Source organism: Dendronephthya gigantea, unplaced genomic scaffold (genome assembly GCF_004324835.1).
Source record: "Dendronephthya gigantea isolate DGI-Jeju-01 unplaced genomic scaffold, DenGig_1.0 000070F, whole genome shotgun sequence".
NCBI classification, from domain to species: domain Eukaryota; kingdom Metazoa; phylum Cnidaria; class Anthozoa; order Malacalcyonacea; family Nephtheidae; genus Dendronephthya; species Dendronephthya gigantea.
In genome coordinates this window covers 1,157,124-1,182,476 of record NW_021163080.1, presented here as the reverse complement: position 1 = coordinate 1,182,476, position 25,353 = coordinate 1,157,124, and the positions used below count along the sequence as shown (strand labels likewise).

General features: G+C 38.4%; 2 protein-coding genes across 3 annotated transcripts in view; both read left to right on the top strand.

The window, feature by feature from the left end:
- The window catches only part of LOC114531336, a 41,453-nt gene extending 40,965 nt beyond the window's left edge, over nt 1-488 (top strand). For both annotated transcript variants that reach the window (XM_028552968.1, XM_028552969.1), the window contains one exon: nt 286-488. In XM_028552968.1, coding sequence (XP_028408769.1) covers nt 286-464 — 179 coding nt within the window. In that variant the 3' untranslated portion in view covers nt 465-488. The remainder of the gene's footprint in view (nt 1-285) is intronic.
- On the top strand, nt 462-25,263 carry LOC114531335. The gene is made up of 34 exons (XM_028552967.1): nt 462-603; nt 1,352-1,493; nt 2,200-2,507; nt 3,262-3,406; nt 3,948-4,070; nt 4,211-4,389; nt 4,757-4,900; nt 5,038-5,179; nt 5,567-5,922; nt 6,041-6,182; nt 6,604-6,726; nt 7,129-7,242; nt 7,318-8,322; nt 8,467-8,876; nt 9,715-9,876; nt 10,216-10,307; nt 11,062-11,175; nt 11,765-12,108; nt 12,592-12,875; nt 13,112-13,324; nt 13,641-13,772; nt 14,415-14,591; nt 15,556-15,769; nt 15,963-16,015; nt 16,161-16,713; nt 17,277-17,593; nt 17,920-18,150; nt 18,591-18,849; nt 19,086-19,737; nt 20,315-20,596; nt 20,676-20,892; nt 21,371-21,536; nt 21,844-23,251; nt 24,280-25,263. The coding sequence occupies exons 1-34, from the start codon at nt 469-471 to the stop codon at nt 24,611-24,613; spliced, it is 9,672 nt and encodes a 3,223-aa protein (XP_028408768.1). The 5' UTR covers nt 462-468; the 3' UTR covers nt 24,614-25,263.
- The last annotated feature ends 90 nt before the right edge of the window (nt 25,264-25,353 follow it).

Genomic DNA, 25,353 nt, shown 5'->3' with positions numbered 1-25,353 from the left:
ATTATTTTTCAATGTTCAGTCAGACCACTTCTATATAGACACCTTAGCGTTGACACAAGGTTCGATCCCTATGAGCAATTAAAATATTGACCCGAACAAACAAACAAACGTCCTTCGTATTTTTCAAAGGATTCGATTTTTCTAAGTAATAAGTATAATGGGAATTTTCATGTTATGTATTTAGTATTAGACATATATAGTGACTCAAAAAGATGTTCGTTGTTTTATCTATCAACCTATTCATTAATATACTGTGATTAACAATCAATCGTTGCTGATTTGCAGGCTGCCCAAATCCGAAGTATCTTGGATTAGCGAGCAAAGTTATTTCAGATTCCCAATTTAATTCTTCATCGACTTATGCTACTGGAAGCCTCTACTTTGCTTATGGCGCGCGGTTAAATTTGACTTCAGCTGGTTGGATTGCACTTGCAAGAAGATTTAAGTCCATGGTTGGAAGTTAATTTTATGATGGCGACTAAAATACAGGAGATTTTGTCGCAGGGGCGAGAGTCTCAATCATATTGGGTATTGACGTACGCAGTTTCCTTCTCCAGTGATGGGAAACGCTTTCAAGATTACCTCGAAAACAATAGAGTAAAGGTAAGCAAACTTCTATCTATTTCGTTATCAAAACATAACCGAACCGAACAGACTTTTAAGATCAACTAAAAACGACTTTTGACCGTTTCAAATATTGGTACTGGTACTCTAAAGATATATGCAAGAAGAGCTTTCTCTTTATGGCTGCACCGCGATAACAAAATTATGGAGAACATATTCTTTTCTTAGATATGAGACTAAAGTCGGAAAAGAATCATTAAGTTGATGTTTATGTAAATACAGTGTGAAGATTCATTGCGATAATGATTTAAAAGTAGAAATGGCGGTATTAAATTATTAAATATTATTATTTTTGTGCATTTAGGTTAATAGGCCGATTTTTTAAGGCAATGAGAGTCAGGGCCGCCGAGAGAAATTTTGGGGCCCGGTTTTAAATGTCTGCGAGGCATAAAGGCTCTTCAAAGCGATGTGAAAAAGTTTAACAAACAATTAAATTGGAAATTAGAAATTAAAATAACAATGACGGTCATTCGTACTTTCGACTAGTGTGCGAATAATACACCGAGTCCAACATTTTTTAGGGTGCTTTAATTTTAGGTTCTTTCTTAAGTCAGGGTGCCCCTTCAGGTTGGAGGCCTAGAGCAAAATGCCTTCCCCCCCTCTCCGCTGCCCGAGGTTTAGCACGAGAGAAGAGTTGGAACTGTTCCTTGCGCCCCTCGAGCCTATGTTCGAAAAGTTTAACCATGAGGCCAATATCCTTGACTCTATTTTTGTTTCTTTGTTTAAGGTGTTTTCAGGCAATTGGGATTCAAGCACAATTGTGCGGCATATTTTGACTCGTGCTATTTTTTCTTACCTTATCCGTATCCATCCTAAAACGTGGAGTTCCTACGCTGGAATTCGGCTGGAGTTTGTTGGATGTAACTTTGGTAAGAGCTCTTGAATAAGAAATGAAATGAATCTCACATATTTTGCTTCTTCATTCTATTAATTTACTATAAAGCATTTGTGACAGTGCTATTATCGTTTCTTTTCTGTAAAAAGTTAATGAAGCATTTAATCTTGTGGTTCGCGAAAAAAAATAGTCGAAATAAGGTCCATGCATGGCTCAAATCTTCGAAAATCTCGATCGAATGTACGCTAAGTGTTCAACTCTTTCCCTGCATTGGGTAATGTCGCAGCTCCTCGCAAGAATGATTTTCATTGGCTGAACTTTACAATACATTTCTGTTTCAACCAATAGCATAGCTTCGTTCCTTAGAAAGCATAGAAAAGCATTATCCAATTGGACGAAAGCTTCCGAGCACTGCGACATGTCCCCCTGCATGGGTAATGCGAAATACTTTGATTCTCTTGCTTTCAAGAATTTTAAACTTTGTATAAAAATATATCTGTTTTAGAAAACAAAATTTATGGACAAAGTACATAACAATAATTTTAAAAATTCCAGTTAAAAAAATTTTACGCCAAAATTAAGGGGCTCCTAAACCGAAGCTTCGGGACAAATAAAAGAAATGCTCTGTTTTGTTTGATTATCGACATAAATTGGCTTGCTATAAACTAAATATAGTTGTATAGTTATAGTTTTCTGAGTGACTGACTATTTATTATTATTTAATTCCTTCTATATTCCAGGTTGTATGCACCCTAAAGCTCTAGGCATGCAAGCTGGTCATATTAAGGATTATCAAATTAGTGCATCGACATCTTGGAAATTTCAACATGCGCCATACAAAGGAAGACTGCATTCCCGTACTAGTTGGATGCCATATAGTTCGGACACGTCGAAGTATTTGACTGTTGACCTTCGTGACCTGACAATGCTGGCCGGTATTTCCATGCAAGGGGCATTTGCGGAGAATAACTTTACGACTGGATTCAAAATTTCCCTGAAGACTGGCGATGAACCGTTTAACCCCTATCAGGACGGTGGCGTGGAAAAGGTGATATTACGTGGTTGCACTATTATTATTATGAGAATTTTTTATTCGTAATTCGCTCCTTAATTGTCGCCAATTTTAGCTTCCATCAGATTAGTCGAATTTTTTTTTAATTTGAACTCTTCATTTGAACAATTCGAAGTTCGTATCATTGCAACTCTTTCATTTTAAAATAAATCCATAGGCGATTCTCATCACATTTGAACTGATCTGTCTAGCTCATTGTTCCCAAAGAGGCACAACGAAAATGATAAGAATGGATATTTGAGTATTTTATGGAGTATAGGGAATTAAAATGTGTTAATTGAGATTTGTGTATCCTGCAACCTTCTGTAAAGAATATAAGACAATCTACTATTGTTTATTTAATAAAAAAGGAAAACTTTGGCATGCAGCCTTTTTTTGCTACGATGAAAGGAAACCCTATATTTCAGTGGCTACCAAAAGAAGAGAAGGGTAATCCAAGCAGGCCAGATATCTGATGTTTGTGGTGGTTGGACCACTTTCATACCGGCCTAGTACAGCACAGAGCAGTACAGTCCTGTACACAAACCAGTCTTTACGCCTCGAATATCTGTATGAGGAAAAAAGAGTCTTTCTTTCTTTGTTTTGAATATGTACGTTGCAAAGCTGTGGTTGTAGATCACCAATATTCCGTATGCGTTTTCCGGGGTAGATGCAATTCAATTGTCTTTTAGTGAAGTTAACCAATGAATATATGAAAAAAATTTTATGCTCGCTCTCGTTTGTTTTTCAGATATTTTCTGGTAACGTCGACTCTAATACCACAGTAGAACACTTGTTTCCACTAATTTTCGTGGCAGATGCTATTCGCATTTTTCCCGTGACCTGGAATGGCACGCGTCCTGCAATGAGACTAGAGTTGTTGGGCTGTTATGAAGGTATTGTTGGTCCACGTTCAATGAATAAATTAACTCAAATTCTATGAAAAATATATATCTAAATTTCTCTGATTTTCTCTAAAACGGCAAACAAGCAAATAGACATTTTTGTCAAGAACTGCCCCCTCATTTTTGTACATTATGTTTAAAAAAGCGAAAAGTATGTTTAAAACAAGTAAACCATTTGATAGTTTTGAAAGCATATATCATAGGTTTACAAAATGCATCAATTTTTTTGAGGATCCTTTCCCTTATAAGGACGTAACAATCATTTTAAGTCCTATACGTAGGTAAAACGACACCCCGGTTTTACTCTTTTAAGGAAGCTGTGTCGCCAAAAATGACGGTGTTAAAATTCATATACGAAAGGGTGTAAAAGCTTAAGGCTGGAAACTGTAAAAACTTTTCGGCTTCGATTTATCGTAGAATTTAATATTTAACCACATTTAATATCATAGAAAATTTTTAATTATTAGACGCGCGCACGTTGCGTATTTTTAAAATTACATTCAAAATTTAATTTAAAATAAAATTTATTTAGATATCGATGTTTGTGATCCTTCACCCTGCAAAAACAATGGGACTTGCAATGACTATTTCACCACCTACAACTTCTTCAACTGCACATGCACTGATGGATACAGTGGCAGATTCTGCGAGACAGGTGGGGTGCATTATTGCCTTTTGGAAAATAATTTTGGTACATTATTGCCTTTTGGTATTTGAGATAATCTGAAAACGGAGGAATTTCATTTGTTTTGAATTTCTTAATGATAAATTGTCATCTTGAAATGTTCACTTTAGAATGTACTGATATAAGGCCCTTAGGAATGTCCGGTGGTCAGATCAAGGATACCCAACTCACTGCTTCTACAATGTACGACAGCGAGGCTGTTCCATTGGCTGCAAGACTGAACAACGTGGCCGTTCGTAAGAGTGGCGGCTGGGTTGCTGGGGTGAACGACGGCAATCAGTGGTTCCAGGTATACTGTAACATGACACCTATGAAATTCACTGGACGCAGAATTTTCTACACAATTTTCTACACAAAAGAAAACTTTATACTACTTGTGATCAGATTCAATAGATAATATGCTGCTCCATATCAATTGATCTACAAGCATAGGTTATCGGGCAAGAATCTGATATAAATACATATTTTGGCGGCATATATAGTCTAAATTCACCGCGACAAATGAAACAATAATACGTTCTATTCTCGTTGTAATGCTGTGTTGCATTGCATAGCATAGCACATTAGTTATCCTCGTTTTTTATTATATTGTTAACATAAAAGTTTATATATTACGTTATTATTTATTATCTTAAACATTCGACTTCTTTCTTTAGGTCGATTTCTTAGTCAACGCCACAGTTGCTTCAGTACTGACTCAAGGGAGAGATAATTATAGTCATTGGGTTGAAAAATACAAAGTCTCATACAGTGATGATGGTATTAGTTTTTCGGAATACAAACAAGGAGGTGTCATAAAGGTTTGTGCCAATCGTCTTATATGATATTTCTGTGTCCGTCCCTTATGGCAAACGCTTCAATGAATTACGTTGCCTGGCAACGTAGCCTTACCCTAGCTTTGCCTTTTTGTAAGTTTTGTTACCTTTTTTTCTCCAAGGAATTTGTTGGAAACTCAGACAGAGACACCGTGGTGAAGAACACTTTACATCCTCGTCTTTTTACGCGTTTTATTCGTATTCATCCTGAATCGTGTTCTGGAAATTGCTCTTTGAGGGTGGAGTTCCTCGGCTGCTATCAAGGTTGGTTAGATTACACACGCAAAAACGCACAACTTGTTACAATCCTACAGCAGACTTCAACCGAGGTTATTGGAACAAGCTTCTCGCGAGATTTGTTCGCACGGCTTGTCCCATCTTGTTGTCAAGTTGCTACAGCCATGTTAGTTTTGTTGCAAGTTGTTCCAGCAACTTGCTACCAAGCTGCAGATCATCAACTTGGCAACAACTTGCGAGTAACAAATTTGCCACAACATGTCAAAACAACGGCATTGCTACAACTTGTTGACAAATAAGCTACAAGCTTTTTGCGATCACAACTTGTTGACAAGATGTGAGATTTTAACGTGTGTACCCATCAACTATTCCTCGACTAAACTTGAAGAACATCTTATTTACTTGAATTTTTAGTCATTCCTTCACGTTGCTTAAATCCAATTCCACTTGGCATGGAAAACAAACAAATCAAGGACAACCAGATTACGGCATCGTCAGAGTGCGATGATGCAAAGTTTGTCGGACGTTGCGCAGCTGCAAACGGCAGAGCAAACGCCACAATATTCTCACATCATGGTGCTTGGATAGCGATGGCACAAGACCCAGACATGTGGTTCGAGGTGGATTTCATATATAACACGACTGTTAGGGAAATAATGACGCAAGGAAGACCAGACTATGATCAGTGGGTGCGATACTACAATGTCACATACAAAAACGAAACGGGCATATCTCATATATATGGTTTGGGAGATGGAGTACGAAGCAAGGTATTGTCGTACTTCTAAATGGCTGCATGACTCGAATACAATGCATGATATATTCAGAATTTGCAAATGGATCACCACTTGCAGCGCTATACCGTATCACGGCTCTCCTTTTTTGTAGGCATTCGAAGGGAATTCTGATAGAAATACAGTTGTCAGTCACACATTGTCACCAATGGTTCGCCTTCAGATTATTCGCATCACTCCAGTGGATTGCCATGGGGCTTGCGCTATGAGAGCTGAATTTGTTGGCTGTTACGAAGGTAAGGTTTTGCATCTGTTTAATGCAGGTTTTATTTTTGACATTTTTTCTTCTCTCGTTTCGCTGTTATTAATTTTGAGATTACAACCATTCAGCAATTTTCCTGAGAGGTTATTGTTTTTCTTCACAATATGACTGATTCACATGGATAATAACGACTTAATGAGACAAAACCCGGCCTTTTCAACATTTTTCATAAATAAAATATTTTTGAAACAAAGTCAAGTGAACTAGTTACTTAAAACAAATGGGATCAGCATACCAGCCTTATACTGCCAGCTAGTGCATGTAATGCTTGCAAAAATGTTTAAAATTAGCATTTGGAAATATTGGCAACAGTATGTTTCGAATTAATTTCACCGTCTTTTTAGCACAATTATTTTTCTGCCATCATTAATATCGACATATTCCTCCTTCTGCAGACGCTGATGTATGCGATCCTTCACCGTGTCAAAATAATGCAACTTGCAATGATCATTTTGATTTCTTCAACTCGTTCACCTGTACATGCCTTCCCGGATACACGGGAGAACTGTGTGAGACAGGTACAGTATTACTTAAGATGTCTTGAGGGTGTATTGCCTGATTTTTAGTAAGGCTCGCTTATAGTTCCCAGAAGGGCGAAACATTTTAATATTCTAACAAACTCGAACTTTTGCCGGAATGGCAGCATTTTAACAGGTACAATTACCAATGAGCAAAACAGGTCATATTTGAAATCATACAAATGTTCACACACAGAAAATACTAAACAGTTGCATTATGCAGTCTCGAAGATTTGTGCAGGAGGGCTGAGCCCCCAGCTTTGAAATTGACCTCGAGCCCTCGCATGCAGGTCCAATACACCTCTAAGTGGTCTTTTTTAATATTTGGACTGAATCTTAAGAAACAATTTCGCAAGGGCAAGAACGACTCTTTAATGCTTGTGCAATCTAATTTTCTTAAAGAAATCGACGAGTGCCTATCTTACCCATGTCTAAACAATGGAACATGCAATGACTTCGTCAATATGTATAATTGCACATGTACGATAAACTTCTGGGGAACTAATTGTGAATTCGGTAAGTTTTAATAATTGTTATTTTCCAACAAAGTACATCGTTGAATTAAAAAGCCTTTTTTTGGTCTTCCAACAGAGGTTATATGGCCTATCGCTAACTTTTCCGTGACGCCCATACCAGCGCATAGATTCGGCGATAATATCTCGGTTGTTTGGGAAATGGATCAAGGGAGTTACGTTACAGTTGAGGTGTATTATAACGAGATTATGTGTTGTAACCGAAGCGCAACAAACCATATTGGTGGTCACACCAGTCAGTGCAACTGCCTCGTAACCGATCCTGCTCGATTTGATCCTGATGGGCTTGTCGACTTCCGCATTTACGCCTACAACAGCGTTTCGAATGAAACCGTGAATTTAAACGTTGAAGTATTGAAGATAATAAAAAATGTCCGTATTTCCACGAAGACTAGCTATGCCAGCTGGGGTATTGGTGTTGACGGAACAGGCAGCCAAAGAAACGTATTTCCAACGGAGTATCCGGTAAAGATGAGTGCCACTTTCGATGGAGGACCAGCTAGTATTATAAAATGGACATTCAGCTGCAGCGTGAGTCCAACAATAACTGACGAAAGCGAACTTTCCTTTGATAAAACTTTCCCAAGTGATACAGCTCAAATATGCGTCATCACCTTGAATTTAACGAACAACATAAGCACAAGTCACGACGTTAAGACCATCGACCTTAAGGAAAGTATTATCTTCACCAGTTTGACATATGACGGTCCTTTGAAGCCAAATCAAACTATGACGTTCACGATATCATTTGAGAAATTTGGCCAAGGCACTTGCGTCGTAATGGATCTTGGCGATAACAGTTCTCTGCTTGTGTTTGGCGATGCGGCGTGCGAAAATAAGTTTGATGTCTCCAAAATCAACCCAAAAATCGTCGAAGAACCGCGTTTACGGTTTTTCCCGAAAGATTCAACTACGACAACGATCACGATTGCGCATGAATACCCGGGTGTTGGTGCATACGATGTGAAGATGAGCGCTGCAAATCTTCTAGCCAATGTCACGGAAAGCTTGATTGCAGTGGTTATTCCTTTCGTGTGTAAATATCCAAATGTGACTGTTACAGGTAACTAGAACATATTTTTAGTGTTATTGTTTGCTGTTTTTCTTACTATGAAGGAACCTCAGAAAATCGATTACTTTCTTGGACCTTAATCTCGCAACATTTCAGCTCCACACTAAAAGGGTCTATTATTTTATCTCTTGATAGGTCTACCAGTGAACAAATCTAATCTGTTAGAGGCGCCACAGGTGTATCGTTCTAAGTTAATTTTCGTATCCACTGAAAACGAAATCTTCTGCGAACCAACAGAAATCGTCAAAGTATCTTGGACCGTTTATAGCATTGACGACGATCCAGTTATTTTGACCACAACTCCAAAGATGAAAGTTTCCGATTTAGGAAAAAGTGAATTCCTTACTGGCATTGTTTCCCCGGACCTTTCCATTTCTGAAAGAATGTTACCTTTTGGATTCTACGAGATAAGTGCCCGTGTGGAGATGTGGGGTATACCGAACGTATTTGGAATTGGTACACTCTATATTCAGATTATCCAGACTCCTTGGATCGTTGCAGAAGCAACGATTGGATCATTTTACACTGTGCCTTACAAATTTCCGGTAAGAAACTAGTTTACATTGTCGGAGGGTTCGTTGTCGATTGAGCGATCGATTGTTTGACGAAACCATTGAAAGATAGAGCTACACGCATGGTTTAAGATAAATTTAGGGAGATTAAGCTTTCATACTGATTTTATAATGCGCTGAATGTGAAAATGTCTTCAATATGAGAATTATGTTTTGAGTCTCTCGCACACCTATATTTTGACGCCATCTTGAAAAAACATATAAACAAATTGCCGCCAAAATGACATTCGACAATTTTTCACGTGTGAAGAATATCGTGCGTCCAATCGAAAGCCGTGTATGGCATTTTTCACACGTGAAAAACACAGTACGTCCAATCAAATTGCATGAAATTAATTTACCTAGTGAAATACGATTTTTATTTCATCATTATTTCATGTGCATAAATCTCTATACACAAATAGCTAAATGAGAGATATGATATTTTTTCACCATACGCCGCCTTCTTGCCGACCCTTTAGTCTAAGCTAGTGACTAAAAATCACGAGAATTGCATGAAAATTGCTCAACATACAGTTGTAAGCGTGCATGCTTGTGCCAAACCGAAAAGCAGATCAAATAGATTTTATCATCGTCATGTCAACCTATTACCTGGATTTAAGTTGTATAAAAATAGGTTACAATAAAGTTTCAGTGAGGTTATTTTAACCTAATTCACGTACGTAAGAATGCCAAATTTTAAGCAAACATTTTACTGAATTTTAAATTCTCTCAGTTCTCTCAGAATCATCCAAAATTTTTTTGTTAATTTCAACCTGTTAGTTTTGTGTATAATTTACTATAAGCTTTTCCCCCATTTTATTTAATGCAGGGATCGCTTAACGCATCGGCATCTATAGATCCAGACTTCAATAGTACAGATGCGATGAGCTTTGCTTGGTACTGCAGAGATGTTGAAGATGCCGAATTCACGTTGTCTGGTCTAGATAAGGAGCCACTTGTTACGCCGCCTGCGTCTTACCCGACTCCTGACGTAAGTCATGCATGACCAATAACATGATCCACTTAAAGTGTGGTCAAATTATTTAGGTATAGTTATATTTAACAGATGACCCTGAGGTCAAGCCGCAACGTCGTGTATACCTACATAGCTATAAATCTAAATGATCTACATTGCTGAACAATTACGAATATGCAATAACCCGTGTCGGTCATGAAGTTAACAGACTCACAATTCCCGAAGAGTATGGATACGTTACTTTCTCACTTTCTCGTGCTAAGAGAAGTGTACAGAAATATACTTCCTATAGATAAATTCCCCTTGCTTTTGGCCCGAACAGTTTTAATATTTCCAAAATTTCTTAATTATTAGCTTGGTGGGTGTTTTGGGACCGGGCGTGGCCGATTGGATAGCACCGATAAGATCGTGGAATTCGATACAAATACGATGGTTGAGGACAAATTGTGAGTATATTATATTGTATTGAGTATATTAACCTCCATTCCCAGTTTATTCCGGCTGAAACGCCGATTCCTTGCTCAATTCCAACTTGTTGTGGACATGGAGTTATCACCTATAAAATATGAATGAAGCCAGCAGCACTGTTTACAATAGCGCAATTAGCATATGTTATTTGTTGTTCGGGTTCTGGATCGAAATTTTTTTCCTAATTATTTTCTATAAAAAATTTAATGATTACTTTGATTGGTGATTAATAATGGTAATTCCACTGAGTGGAGTGCAATTAGATTAAACAAATTCAAAACTAGTTTTTGGTTGAAAGAACCGTAAACGATGTAAAATGTGAGTAATTTTCATCTATTTTTGCCAAGAAATTTTGCGGAGCATTTTAAAATTCCAAATAATAAAATTTTGTACTATTTTCCTCTGTAATTTGATTGGATAGTTACACTTAAATACTAAATCTGATTGGTTATTGTGGTGCAGAGCTTCAATCTTATTGGCTTATAAATGATGTGATTAATGCTCAAAAATAGTACGATTTGAGAATTAATCACACTATTTTTAAACAATCAGATTGCAAAAAACACCATTGATTTCGAAATAATATAATAAATCTGGATACACATGATAAAGAGATCGCCGATTTGCCGTATAGTGCTATATCTTATGTAGCTTGTTTTAAATTTTCCTCGCCCTCTAATTTATCTTCTACAGATTTCCACTGAATTTCAAATATCTTTGTTTCATCTTTAGCTATGTAATTTCGCTCGTGGTGTCAACCAGCCATCAAGGTTTTGCAGTTAGGAAACATTTGAGGAATATCTATTTCCATGTGGCGAAAGGTCTACCCCCGGGACTGGTCGTAAGGTAAACTGATAAAGATACTGTAAAATTAAAATTTATAATTACACTGAAACCTATATATTTGGGGCTGGGAGTATTCCTTTCCCGACTGCGTAAACACTTTGTAATATCTCTGCTTACTCCAGTCCAGCTTACCCATTCGACGTACATTAATCAGCAACTCAGCAACAGATAACAGAGTATCTGTCTGTTTTTCGAAACTGAATTCCCTCTGAATATGCAATCAAATTTTTCTTGGTCATTTTTGTTGATCCTCGTTCAAGCTCGAATCAATTGTCACACTGACACCCTCCCGTTACACCAGCAGGGTAATGTGATTTAAATTATACTAAATTGACATAGTGGGAAAAATATTTCTTCACAACATTGTCAATGGTTTGTCTGGATGAGTTGCCCAAGAACGTTTTGCTCGGGGTCTTTCTGAACTGTGTGCAAAAATATAGTTTTCAGTTCTTAAATAGAAACAAATCGAATCAACAATGCTTCCCAATAAGCTGTTTGTCCTTCTCAAAACATAAGATAGCTGTTGGAAATATTTGAAATCTCTAGGCGCTGATATCCTCCCATGTTAGATTCTTGCCTACTTTTATAGTTGTTCCAAGAATTGCCATTCCAAGGTGGCTCGGGACGAAAAGCTGATTTTAAAATCGAAATGCAACGTTCGTTGCTATGGTGAACTGGCGTTTACTTGGACATTGTATCGGTACGATGATATAAGCACCCCAGAACCTTTCAATCTATCCTCCCTGCACGAATTTCCTTCAAGCCAGCTCATAGAGATGACTACGAGCCCAATCGATGCATTGGAAATCGCTCTCAAACCGAAATCACTTGAGCCTGAAAAAAAATACAGCTTGGTATTTCGCGCATTCCGACCTAACGGTGTTTTTGGTGAACTGAGATATACTATGATAACTAACAACGCTCCGATCAATGGTATGAAATACAATGATATTTCCTGGGCGTAGCTAGAAGCTTAATTAGAGGGGTGTGTGTATATTCATATATTCGTATTATACTCGACTGATTTATTTTGTACGCTATTGTTCCAACGGTATATAAACATGAATATATGAATACCTTCTCCCCTTCCAATTAAGCGATCTAGCTCTGCCTCTTGGTATTTCACACAGAAGGTCGTGAAATTTCAATAGACCTTTCTTATAATGACGTCAAACGCGGAAAGTCTGATGTTACACGAAATTTGATTGGCTCCACTCAGCTCTCACGCGTTTGACGTCATTATGAAAAAGGTCTATTAGTTTAAAGGTGTTCATGAATGTTTAGAATGTATGAATATGAGTTATGGTGCCTTCTACGCCACTGGTTTCATCATGCGCTGATTTAACTATAGTTTCGAACAATTCAATATTGTTTCATGCATCTCGCAATTGACAAATTTACCTGGCCCCTCTGTAGGCAAATGGTCTTTTTCACCTTCGACTGGGGTTGCCATGGAAACCAACTTCACCGTCACTTGCGAAAATTGGGAGGATGAAGATGTCCCGATTACAGTGGAATTTTCACATTTAATCAAGGGTACAAAGACGGTATTCTTCTTTCGAGAACTCACAAACAAGGGGAAAATTAGTGCAACGCTGTGGTTGCCAGCCGGAGATGAAGAGAGTGATTACGTGGTAAACGCAAGTGTCGTTGTTAAAGACAAACTTGGTGGTAAATTCCAAGAGAACTTCGTAGTCAAGGTAATACGAGTTAATTGTATAATGGAGGTTCGAGAATCAAAAGGATAAAAAGACACTATTTTCTGTGCATGATTTTAAACAATTATGCCATAATATGCATGAATTTAATTTCCTTCTAACAAATGAAAAATCTTGCAAAGTCGCTATTTTGTGGCAAATACTCTACCTGGACATTCAGGTTTGTTTTTATAGTCTTTTTGTCTTTGAGCATAAAGACCTTTCTGGACATCTTTTAGGTGGTTCCGCAGCCGGAAGAGAGTATCGACATGAACCAGCTGGAAAGTTTAGTTTCAGGAGAAGGCAATGCCATGGCAAAACTCTTCGAGACAGGTAACAGTGTCCTAGCGATAGGTCTTGCTTCAAATGTCGCTTCAACACTGAATGGCCTAAAAGACAATACGACGTCAAATGACAGCAGCACAACGTCACAGAAGGATGCGTCAAAACAGGTAAGATTGAGATTACGTTGTGCAGGACAGGAAGTAACTAACTGTGCAGCAATTTATACCTTGCGAATCAAGATTACTAACTTTAAATATGCATTCGCTGAGCGGATAGTTAATGTGGCCAATTATAGATTATTGATGACAAGTTCGTTGGGATTTAAAATGCCTGAATTGATATGCATAGATATGCATAGCCATAAGTCAGTTTTCAGAAGAAGCGTGTCAAACTATTTTAAAACCAGTGTCTTTGAAACAAAGAGATACGCCAATGCACGTACGATACACCAATGTGATCATAATATAAACGATGTTTTATTAGATCAGAACACAGCTCATCATGTCGCTAGCCAGCGCAAATCTATCGGCTAAAGATGCATCCTCGCTGGAACAAATGAGCGCGACCGTTTTGGCGCTAACGAAAAATACGGAAGAGTTAGAAACTGCAAGCCAGGTATGTTGTTTAGTGTGACATAAGGCTGTTCGTCACGAGGCCGATGGTTATGTGAAAATGTAGGCACGAAAGAACCGCTGCGTCTAGAAATATAGTCTTTGGATTCGTCTAAAGACAAACGTCTTTGGATTCAGCTAAAATAGCCAGTGAACGTTAAGGAGCATTAGCCGCAAACTTCAAAATGGCTATAACCGCTGAATTCTATAATTGGAATCCTTCCTCCTGAAACAATTTCCTAGAGAAATCTGTCCATGGTTACGAGAAACTCGTAGTGAGACAAACATTAGGAAGTACTTTCTTAATTACTTTGACGAAAACGAGTAATGAATACATTGAACAAGGCAACTGCTTATACGAATGATTTTGTCCGCAAGTATGACCATGGAAACGGTGGCGACGAAAAATACATGCATGTGATCTGCATGTGAGGAATAAAATTTGTAGCTTTCTCTACATTTTCGTTTCATTCGTGGTGCAGCCGAACATTCAAAAATTGTGCGCAGCAGCGTGTTAAAAATTAGAAAATTACAATAATTATAGATGGATCGTCGCCAAACACCGCCTATAATTACCTACCTTCATGTGAATCCGATCAGAAAATTACTTACCTGCATGTATATGGGCCTATTTTTGCTATCTTAGGGTGCTGCACTTCAAATGACAGAGACCCTGACAAGCAACTTGAAAGGATTATCCGACGGGGATCAAGGATTCTCTAATGTCTTGCGTGGAGCTTCGAATCTTGTCGGTGGTATAGGTCAAATGACAACAAGCATGGCGAAGGAAGCCGGCAATTCTAGCAATGGAACAGAAGCTTCGGTGGGTAAAACTTTATAGAGATGATTAAGTTCAGCTTAAAAAAGGTGGAGAGGGTCAAGTGGTAACTTACAGTTACTTTATTGCCCACTCTTCTCCAAAATATTTTTAATGAGGATAAAATTATGTATCAACTAGTCTTATCAATCTTATTTTAGTAAACCTCCAGGTGATCTCGCGCTCATATTTCAGCCAATCAGCGCTCAGAAAGTTTGTGAAAATAGAAATCCATTCTGCAGTGTTCAATCGATTATATCTTCTATTATTCTTGATGGAAACATTCAAAATTTTGCGATTATGTTTAGTTATAAGAACTTTAGCTATGATATAAATTTGAAACCGAAATAAAGTATATTTCCCGAGATATTAAGTTGTTTCAACCGAGAAATGGATTTTTATATGACAACTAGTCCTAGTCCTTTCCCGCTATATCAGATCACCTGGCTATTACTTGATTTTACAACTTTTTTTTGTAATGAAATGAAAAATATGCAGATAAGAATGAACGCGAGAAACATTATACCGAGGAGTGGGGCATGAGAACACTCCAAAAATTTACAAAATACTTTGGGCATCACTTCTCTTTCGCTTATGAATTGAACTATATAGGTCTCAATTAGCTAAGATTAGTCTTGCGATGGCGAGTACAATTCGGGATTAATTGTACGGAAATTAGTATACTGTTAATTCCGGATTATACAAGTAACATCCCATGGTTATTTGCTTATTATTAACATGTTAAAATCATACAACTTTTCTAGAAGTTATCGCAAAATACCGTCCTGCCAGACTTTCATCTATAATAATAAATGAAGGCACAGATATATAAAACAAGATGACGGATACTTCGTTGCGTTTAATCGAATATTTCATGAAAACATCTAGATAAAGTAGATAGGAATATTGCCCACAACCATTAAAAGAGAAGATTTTTGAAAGGTGCTCAATGTTTTCAATCATTTGCTAGGATCAAGTGAAGCGTTCCATGGGACTGGTCGACAACATTCAGGGTATTTTGTTGGACAATTTAGTGGCGAATGAACCACCAGTTAACGTCGAGTCTGACGGCCTGTCAATGCAAGTAGAAAAGGTGATGATGAAGAACTCTGCTAAGAAGACTAATGCTGTGAAGGGGGCGAAATTTGGATCTCCCTCGTCGGCTTCACTAGGAATAGATGCTGGTAAGACAATTTAGTAGGACGGCCAACGATTTATCATGATGGAAAATTTGCATGTCGCGCTGTGATAATAGATTTTCTTTTCTTTTTGATAAACATATTCTCAAACTGGTATATGTGAGGGCGAGTTTAATAAACTGAGGGTTTGACTCGAACCGCTGTATTTGTAACTTGCTGTTCCCTTATTTGTGTATAGTTGTTGAAAATCAGAACGAAACGATTTCTCAGATGCAGCCTGTGGATCTCAAGGTATTACAAGCACAACAATTATGTCTTTTTCGTAAATATTGTTTTAAAAAAGTATGTTTCAAGGATTGCGCTTGCAACTCTCAGAATTGACACCGTCAAGTAATAATAGTTGGTATTAAAAGCGTGACATTTGTATTAATTTCAGATCGCTGTGTCCAAAAAGAATCCGTTTAGCTGGGACAATACAAGTGAAACTTTATCATCCAACGTCGTTGATATTAAGATGCAGTCAAACATGAACATTTCTACTTCGAACGTTAGTGAGGATTTCGAAATCACTATTCCACGTGACCCCACCCTGTTTCCTCAGCCTGACGCATTTTTCTTGAAGCCAAGTCGCGAAAACACTACGGCGAAAACCAAGGAGTATTTGAAATACCACAGATTCGAACGAAAGAGCGATTTCACCTCGATCAATTTCGATATGGAACCGGTGGATCTGGGAATACAGTTTTCGGTTTACCTAAAGAAAGGATCGAAACCAGACATCGTGAAGAGGGATTTTCAATTGTCTTTCCAGTTGCCGGACTTGAGCAGCTGTTTAGGGGGAAACAAAAGCGTGTCAAATACCTCTAACGGCGGATCCGAGTCAACTGCAAACGGAATTATCTATGTTGATCTCAAGAACTGTACAAGTAATCCGTATTCAGTCTTTGTATCAAACGTTCACTTGAGTGGTTCTGGACGTTTCTGGTTTGGTATGTATGCCTCCAGATAGCATACTGCATGTCAGTTTAAAATAGCCCCTGGCCAAAACGTACTGCTCACTGGTAGTGTACATGCATAGAAAAACATCGTGTATATTCAATTGCTAAATTTCGATCCTGACTTTCACCGGACCGTACCTTGACTTTCATATGCCGGGGGGGGGGAGTGGTTACTGAGAAAAACTTTTTGCATGGAGGAAAAACTTCGAATATTTTACTTCATATTGATTTAATGAATAATTTTGCAGAGATCCTGAATCTAACCTTATTACAAATAGTGGGGAAACTAGGAAATTGAGGTTTAAAGGGTCTTAATTTCGAGTGGAAATATAACCACTTCAAATTCAAGCCAGGAACAGTTGATGGAAAATAGAAAATAGCTTAAAGATAATGGAATCAATTTACATGTATTGTTGCACCGCAGTTTTTTGCCCTACCACCAGATTTTCCCTACCAGAAATTCTTTTGTATATGTCCAAAAGATATAATAATCGACAATGTTAATATGTAAATTAGTGCAAAATTTTCATGCATCGTTGTATAATCCTTTTCAGCTGTGCAACATATCCGACCAATAGAGCAGAACGGAGATGATGCCAGTTCAGCCGAAACAGAATCTCGTCGAAGACGTTCAATCTCGTGCGGAGAGGAGGGAAGACGTGTACGTCGTTCGTGCGTCATTATACCTTCCCCACCCCCCAAACCTACTGATCCACCCAGGTCTGTTCGCTTTCAAGTACCAGACAACCTTGGATTCGACGGGAAGTACTTTTTCCCAAACCAAACTCCCAACTACAATCTATCAATGTATGAATCGAGCTGTCTTTACTGGGACGAGAATAACGAGACGTGGACTGGTGACGGGTGCAAGGTAAGCTCTTTTCACCGCAGCCGTTGTAATGTCTGGTTTCTATTTAGTCGTGAGTGTCGTAAGCGTGGGAAGGTGGCTGATGTGATGGAATCTTTCTATGTGTGTGTGACCGCATACAGAAGTAAAGACAAATTTACATCCGGATTATTTCTCATCGGTGAAATTGACTTGTTCACGACAGTCACGACTAAACGATGGAAACCAGGCATAAGCGAAGCAGAACAGAACAGCACAGCCATAGGCGTACGGGACAGGCGGGATTTTTTTTTAATGCAGTCATTAAATAAAAGCAGTCACTGACCAGTTTTCATTTTTCGTCATGGCAGGTTGTTTCGGGTACTAACAAAAATCAAATATTGTGTAAATGTAATCATCTAACGTCTTTTGGAAGTGAGCTTCTTGTCGCCCCAAATCCGATCGACTTCGATTCGGTTTTCAACAACTTTGGGAGCCTTGCTGAGAATGTAGCTGTCCTGGCGCTGATATCAACAATTCTTGGTTTATATATCCTCGGGGTTATCTGGGCGAGACGAGCCGATAAGAAAGACTCGTTAATGGTTTGTAACTTCAATATTATATACATTGTTGCATTTTTGGTTCACACTTAATGGCTGACATGAGAAGAATATTTTCGACATTTCACCAAATATAATCTTAACACCCGTTTACACTTCAGTGCGATTTTCTTCTTTTGGCAGATGGAAACGAGCAAAAAGTTATGCATGAATCCTCTAATATATAAGTGTCCATATTTGTACATCCATAACTTACTCACTCATTCGCATTTATCAAAAGAAGAAAATCGCACATAAAATCGCAGCAAAAATTGCACGTGTAAACGGGTCTTTAGGAAGCCACCTTAGCAGCAATAATATTTGATCTCATCAGCAAATTTACCTGCAAGTTACTGCAGGTTTATGTTAGATGTATGCAGAACTCCTTGTGCATATTAACTTCATCCTCATTTCTTTAAAAATTTGTCCTACTATTTCTACAGGTTGGTCCTACTATTTTGCCGAAACCCAAGGGATCCTATCATTATCTCATTACCACCTACACCGGTAGTCGACAAGATTCCGGGACAACGGCAAGAGTTGTTTTCAAAATGTCTGGGGATCTGGGAGACACAATTCCCGTAAGGCTGCACGATCGACACAGACCTTGCTTCGAACGTCAACAAGAGAACATGTTTGTTGTGTCTTATCCTCAGAGTATTGGTGATCTTTGTTATGTCCAAATATGGCATGATAATTCAGGTAATGGTAAACTCTTATCGAGAGCATTGCCTATAGCTACTTCATTGTTACCTATTACTCTACAACAATGTGCTGATATAATTGCATAACTGTTTTGTAAATTTGAGCCTTCAACCAGAACAAGTTTTCTTTAAAATGCAATAAACAAAATTTTAACCTTGCAAAGGTGTGATAGCAGTGACTGAGGCGCAATCATGAGGCTATGCCGTGTAGTTCACACTGATTTGTTTTCTTAGGATCATCACCATCTTGGTATCTGAGTCGAATAATTATAAAAGATCTACAAACAGAGAAAACGTGGCCGTTACTTTGTGAAAACTGGTTAGCTGTGGAATCAGAAGATGGCAAAGTATGTCGAGTCCTTCCCGTGGCAAACGAAGAAGATATGACAAACTTCAGTCATTTGTTTTCGGCCCGTGCAATTAAAGGTCTCGCAGATGGGCATATATGGTTCTCCATTGTCTCCAGACCTCCAACCAGTAAATTCACACGCGTCCAGCGTCTATCCTGTGCCCTTTGCCTACTGTGCTGCACGATGATCACGAGCGCGATGTTTTACAACATGGGAGGACAGGGTCCGAGCCCATACTCAATCCATATCGGATCCCTAATTATCGATTTGAAACCTTTCGTTATCGGCCTGCAGAGCAGTGTGATCATTGTGCCCGTGAACGTCTTGCTCGTGCAAATCTTTCGCAACCTTCGCCCGAAGAAAGAAAAGGACGACGCTAATGAGGACCTCCAGGCGAAAAATCCAAATGGAGTGAAAATTAAAGATCCGAACGCAGAAGAGCCAAAGGAAAAACTTCCGTACTGGTTTATCTACATTGCTTACGCCATTTGTTATCTTGCGTCTGCTGCTTCGATATTCTTTACGTTGCTTTACAGGTAAGTGGAGCGAAAAAGAACGCCTACATTGTATGGTATCCAGGTGATCGGAAATGGTGGGAATTAAGGGACAGGGACTTGTAGTCAAATAAAAATACAATTTTTGGTTAAAACAACTCATTATCTCCTGAAATATCCTTTATTTAGGTTTCAAATTTACATTAGAATTATAGCTCTTATACCACTAAACATAATCACAGTTAGTCGAAACTAACTTCATAAAGAATAACAAAAGATAGCTTTCGTCGATTTATGCTGTGGAATAAATTTCTATTTCGACAACTCTTCTAAGCGCTGGTTATAGCTAAAACAGAAGTTCGAGATCACCTAGTTGTAAAGCAAATTATCAAGATGTTTTCCGCAGCTTTTAGATAGGATAACCTTTGCAGTCATTACATCATTATCCATATCCAGCTTCTTCCAACTGAGTGCTTGATTTTCGGCATTTTATTCCAAGCCGTACCTGATTTGAAGGAAAGACTAGCAAAAAGATCTTTTTGCGATTGTGTGGTGTAAATTAGCGCGAGAAAGCTTCATTTATTAGGACCGAGTTATGATACTAAACTATACCTTGCAGTATTCAATGGGGAAAGGAAACGTCGACCGAATGGGTTATTGCCATGGTAACATCATTCCTCCAATCGGCTTTGTTGTTGCAACCAGTGAAAGTAGTTGTACTAGCTGTTGTCTTCGCCTTATTCATTCGCAAACCAGCTGATACAGATAATGAGACAAATGGTGTCACGCTTGTAAAGGAGGATAGAATATCTGAGGAAGGAACTGAAATGAAACAGGAGAAGAAAGGAAACATTCCATATGAAAATACAATCCTCGGAAAAAAATCGAAAAGATTTTTAAGGTAAAGCTGTTCGCGCGGGATGAAAGGCATCATGCAATTGCATTTTATTAGTTTTATTGGAATTTTCTTTTGCTTTTAGACCTCCTGGTGCAGCCAAACTGAAGCAAGCGAGAATAAAACGGCTGAAAGAACTGAAGATGAATTCAGCTTTGAAAGAAATTTTCGCGTTCTTTTTCTTTCTTATTTGTTTGATGGACGTGGCTCAATACCACAGGGATCCGAATACGTACTTACTGACCAAGACATTGACAGAAACATTTGTCGACGTCGATGCATTTTCCATTCCACTATACGTGGTAAGCTAACATATTGCAAGTGAGATTTTCTGTTATATAGATTCGAATTGCAATTGAGATAATTTACTCATTAATAAGCCATTTGGAAACACATCCGAAACGGGTGACGAAAGAAAACTTTGGCGTTGCTTTAAGAGCTATGTGGCTCGAAAAAATGTACCTGACTTATAAGAGTTGAATTTCGAGATATACCACGTTAACATATTGACTGCGATGTCGCCAAATAAAGTTTAAAGCTACGTTTCACAAAATAATGTAAAAATTAAGTAAAATGGGCTTTCAAAATGTTTTAATAAATTGTGGCGTTTTGTTACACATTCTTTTCTATCCGTGATAAATTTGATTAATCAATATCTCGGGTACGCTTAACGAAAATACGCGTGCTATATATTGAAGATTAAGTTAGGCCTTTTGAGATTCCTTACCGCCTGATATATTATTCACTGTATTAATATATTGTGCATTGTTTTTTGCGTAGATCGTTGATAGTGATTCTCTGTGGATGTGGGCTCGCGAGACTCTTATCCCTGGATTGTACTCAACGGAATGGTACAACGGAAAGATAATTGAAAAAGGTTATCTCGCAAACATGGAGGATTATCTTGTCGGTGTTCCGCGTGTCAGGTTGCTTCGTGTGAAAGAAGGTTTGTGCCTGACATTTTTCTTTGTAGGGATATTCTTTATACTGGTAATTTTTCCCGTAAAATGCTATTTGAAGTAGTCGCGCAAGGCGAGGTGATTACAAGCCTATTACTGGTAATTGGCATTCTGATTATTCCCGTTAATTGGCATTCTATACAAGTAGTTTTTTCTGGGTAGTAACTACATATTAAACTCAAAGTTACCGGCGAGGGAGACAATCAGAATGCCATTTTTCAACACTGAAATTATACTAAAAGTTCATTACGTATGTATCTGCGTGTATCTAGATCTCTATCGTTCATTCACTAGGTACATGCACAGTTTCCAGCTATTTCAAAGACACTATTCCTACCTGCAATGCTGCATACTCCGTAGCGAACGAAGACGAGGGAGCATATGAGGTAGGTTGGAAACCACTGCATGGCTCTTCCAGTAGAAAACGTCGAAGAACTCCCGGTCCGGAGAGCGAAGATGATTGGTTGAAAATGTTGGAGGAAACAGAACAGTCGGGATATCCAGGGGGGGTCTATCGCCGAAAAAGAGCGATTGACCCAATTCAAAGTGGCCGAAATCGAAGAAGGAAGAATCGACTCTTGTCTAGCGCGAGACCGAAGTCGTACGTCGTTCAAAACAACGCTCTTTTGGGAGACGGAAAAATCTTGTCCTGCCTTGAGAGATGGCGCCATAAATCCATGTTTGAGATACGGGGCTTCCCCTACTGGGGACAAATCGCCATGTATGGCGGGGGTGGTTATGCAGCTAATCTTGGTTATGATCAAATAACCGCATACACTGTTGTCGCTGATCTGCATTCGAATGACTGGGTCACAAGGCAAACACGAGCTGTTTTTGTGGAATTTACCGTTTACAATGCAAACACGAACCTGTTTGGCATAATATCACTTTTCGTCGAATTTCCGTCTTCCTCAGGCGTTGTAACCAAGGTTCAGATCCAGTCCTCTCGATTTTACCTTCATCTTAACGGAGGTCAAACACTCGCTCACATCTTAGTCATATTCTTCATGTTGTACTTCCTATACAGAGAAGGAAAGCTCTTCTACAAGCAACGCTGGGCTTACTTCAAGGGTTTCTGGAATTGGATCGAAACGATTCTTGTCGTCTCGGAATTCTGTTTGATCATCCTATTTCTGGCACGTTTGTACGAAGTGGATCGAAATTTACTCGAACTCCGCGAGAATCCGAACGATTACGTCGGTTTTCAGTACGCAGGGCAGGCTGATACAGCTATGACGTCCATCATTGGCATCCTTGTGTTTTTCTACATTCTGCGGTTCCTGCGCCTTCTGAGGTTCAATAAGAACTTCTTGATACTCGGCACAACGTTGTCCCGCATCAGCAAACCCATCATCAGCTTTTTTATCCCATTTACGTTTGGATTCTTAGCGTTCGGTCTGTTTGCGTTCAGCGTATTCGGTACGGAGCTTGAAGACTACAGCACATTCGTACGAACAATGGTTACTCAATTTAGCATGACGTTGGGCGACTTTGATTTCGAAGCACTGATATCCGTTAGCCCCGCATTTGGCACACTCTATTTCTTCGCTTTCATCGCACTTAATGTCATCGTGTTAATGAATGTGTTCATCGCAATCATCAATGATTCCTATGCCGAAGTGCAAGAGGAAACTGCTGATATGGAAAATGAATTTGAGCTTGTCGATTACGTGGTGGCGAAAATCGTCGAAAAGACCTCAAGGTACATGTCATATCTAATTTGTTAGAGGTCAGCTTACCTGTATTGTAGTTCTTGACTGAGAATTTAAACTCTAGATCTACCTAAAGCTAGTATTAATCATATAAAGAGAACCTTATGCATGTAGGAACCAGTGAACTCTATGTGAACTAGGGTCTGGCACTGGTGCCTATTGATGACGGCCGGATGACGCTACGAAATTATCGTTCCAGTCTTTATGGAGTTCACTGGTAGTAACCACTAATCTCTTAAGGCACCAGATGAAGCAACAAAAACGAAGCCTGGAATGATGAACTTTCGGATCCACATTTCAAGTGAATTATTACGTCACGCGAAATAACTGCATGTGTACTTTAAATATTAGGGTCGACTTTTGTGGTTTCCATGTCTTCCCTCTCGAAATAAGAGACTGCTGATCTTAGGTTTAACGTATGATATGGTGCATGGACTAAATACTTGTGTGAAATAGTTGTGTTGTCTTGTGTAAATACGCAATAATTCAATTTGATACTTGAAAGGATATGGCAAATTTTTCTTTAAAATGAACTCTAAGTTAGAGTTATTGAAACATATTTCACTGGCTCATTTCGACGGCTAACGATCAGTGGCGTAGCTAGCCTGACGATTTTGTCTCGCTATGTAAATGGCGAGGTAATATAATTAATCATGTCTTCAAAAATGTATTGTTTTTACAGTCAATGAACTCAAAAATATTAGCATACCGGGTCAAATCGGACAAAGCTGGATACGCCACTATTAACGATGACCGTTGTCCGTGTTAGTTGATGGATGAAGTGCCTTGTTATTTTAAATAAGTTTTCTTCATCACGTACCGGCAACAAAAATTATACATCGCCGACTGTCAGTGACATATGAGAAATATATGGGGTTCACAATATATGACTGGGGTAGAGTGGTTTCAGGTTAGGCAAAAGCATGCAATTATTATTCAACCATTTAAATCCATTCCAAAATTACTTATATCATACGCACTCAACTTACATTCTTCCGTCTTTTCTATTGTAATCCAGGAACAAACCAAAACCCAAAAGAAAACGAAAAAAGAAAAAGCCTCAATTACAAAAGGAGAAAGCAAAATTGATCGGTACCAACGCATGCGTTGCCGAAATCGAATCAAAATGCGTGCTGTTCGATAAACTATTACATGACATTGATAAAGGTTTGGAAGAAGAGACTCGGATTGACGCGAAGTTTTGTTCAGTTCCTGAGGATAAAATGGAGACGAACTTCCGGCTTATGTGTCTGATGGAAAGCGATTTGATTGATACCTGTGAGAGCCCTTTCAACGAGACTGAGCTTTATAATGAATATGTGAGGCTGATGTATTTGGAGAAGCAGAATTGAGGGCCGAGACCATGCGAAGAGGCTTGTTGAAAGATACTTGGTTGTAATTAATATGCATGCATATTCTTGTCCGCATAGCCGCGTCCACGGCATGATAGGCAATAGTTAAATATTTATGATTAAAAGAAATGTGATAAAAGTAATTCACTCGGCACTAAATTATTATGTACCATGTGCTCCACGTCAGACCCCCTCCAGCTTTGGGGCACAGCTACTTTCTGAAAAAGAATGTGAAAGATTCGAAGAAAGTTAAACCGACATTTTAAATAATTATTTATTATAAAAAATCAATGAAAGTAGCGTTCGCAGTTTCCAATTGTCACATCTGAGAAACTGCGGTACCCGAACAATGGCGGTGCGTAAAAGACTATAATAAAATTATACTAAACCTAAAATTACTAACTTTTAATTATGGTATGCACATATTTTTGTTGGCAATCACAATTATTTATCGATAATGGATCCAAAAAGACCAAAAATTGTATCAAATAATATACTTTGCACATGCATGCATTTTTCTCAAAATTTGACGTAATTGGAACATATAAATTGTAGTGTGTGTATAAGTGAAATTTATAATATCAGTGTTTGTAGTACAACTATATATGTATATAATTATACTATTATTCGTTTTAAGCGATCATGTAAAACGTGGGTGTTGAATACTTTTATAAAATGTTACATATTATCACTGTTTTTATTATTATCATTATTCTTGTTATTCTTAGTTAAATCAATAA

Bases quoted from the DNA above. Each gene is read 5' to 3' on its own strand.
- LOC114531335 (XM_028552967.1), top strand. From the start codon at position 469: ATGATGGCGACTAAAATACAGGAGATTTTGTCGCAGGGGCGAGAGTCT. The intron at 1,494-2,199 runs GTAAGAGCTCTT...TCTATATTCCAG, and splicing joins GTTTGTTGGATGTAACTTTG to GTTGTATGCACCCTAAAGCT. The intron at 15,770-15,962 runs GTAAGACAATTT...ATTTGTGTATAG, and splicing joins TTCACTAGGAATAGATGCTG to TTGTTGAAAATCAGAACGAA.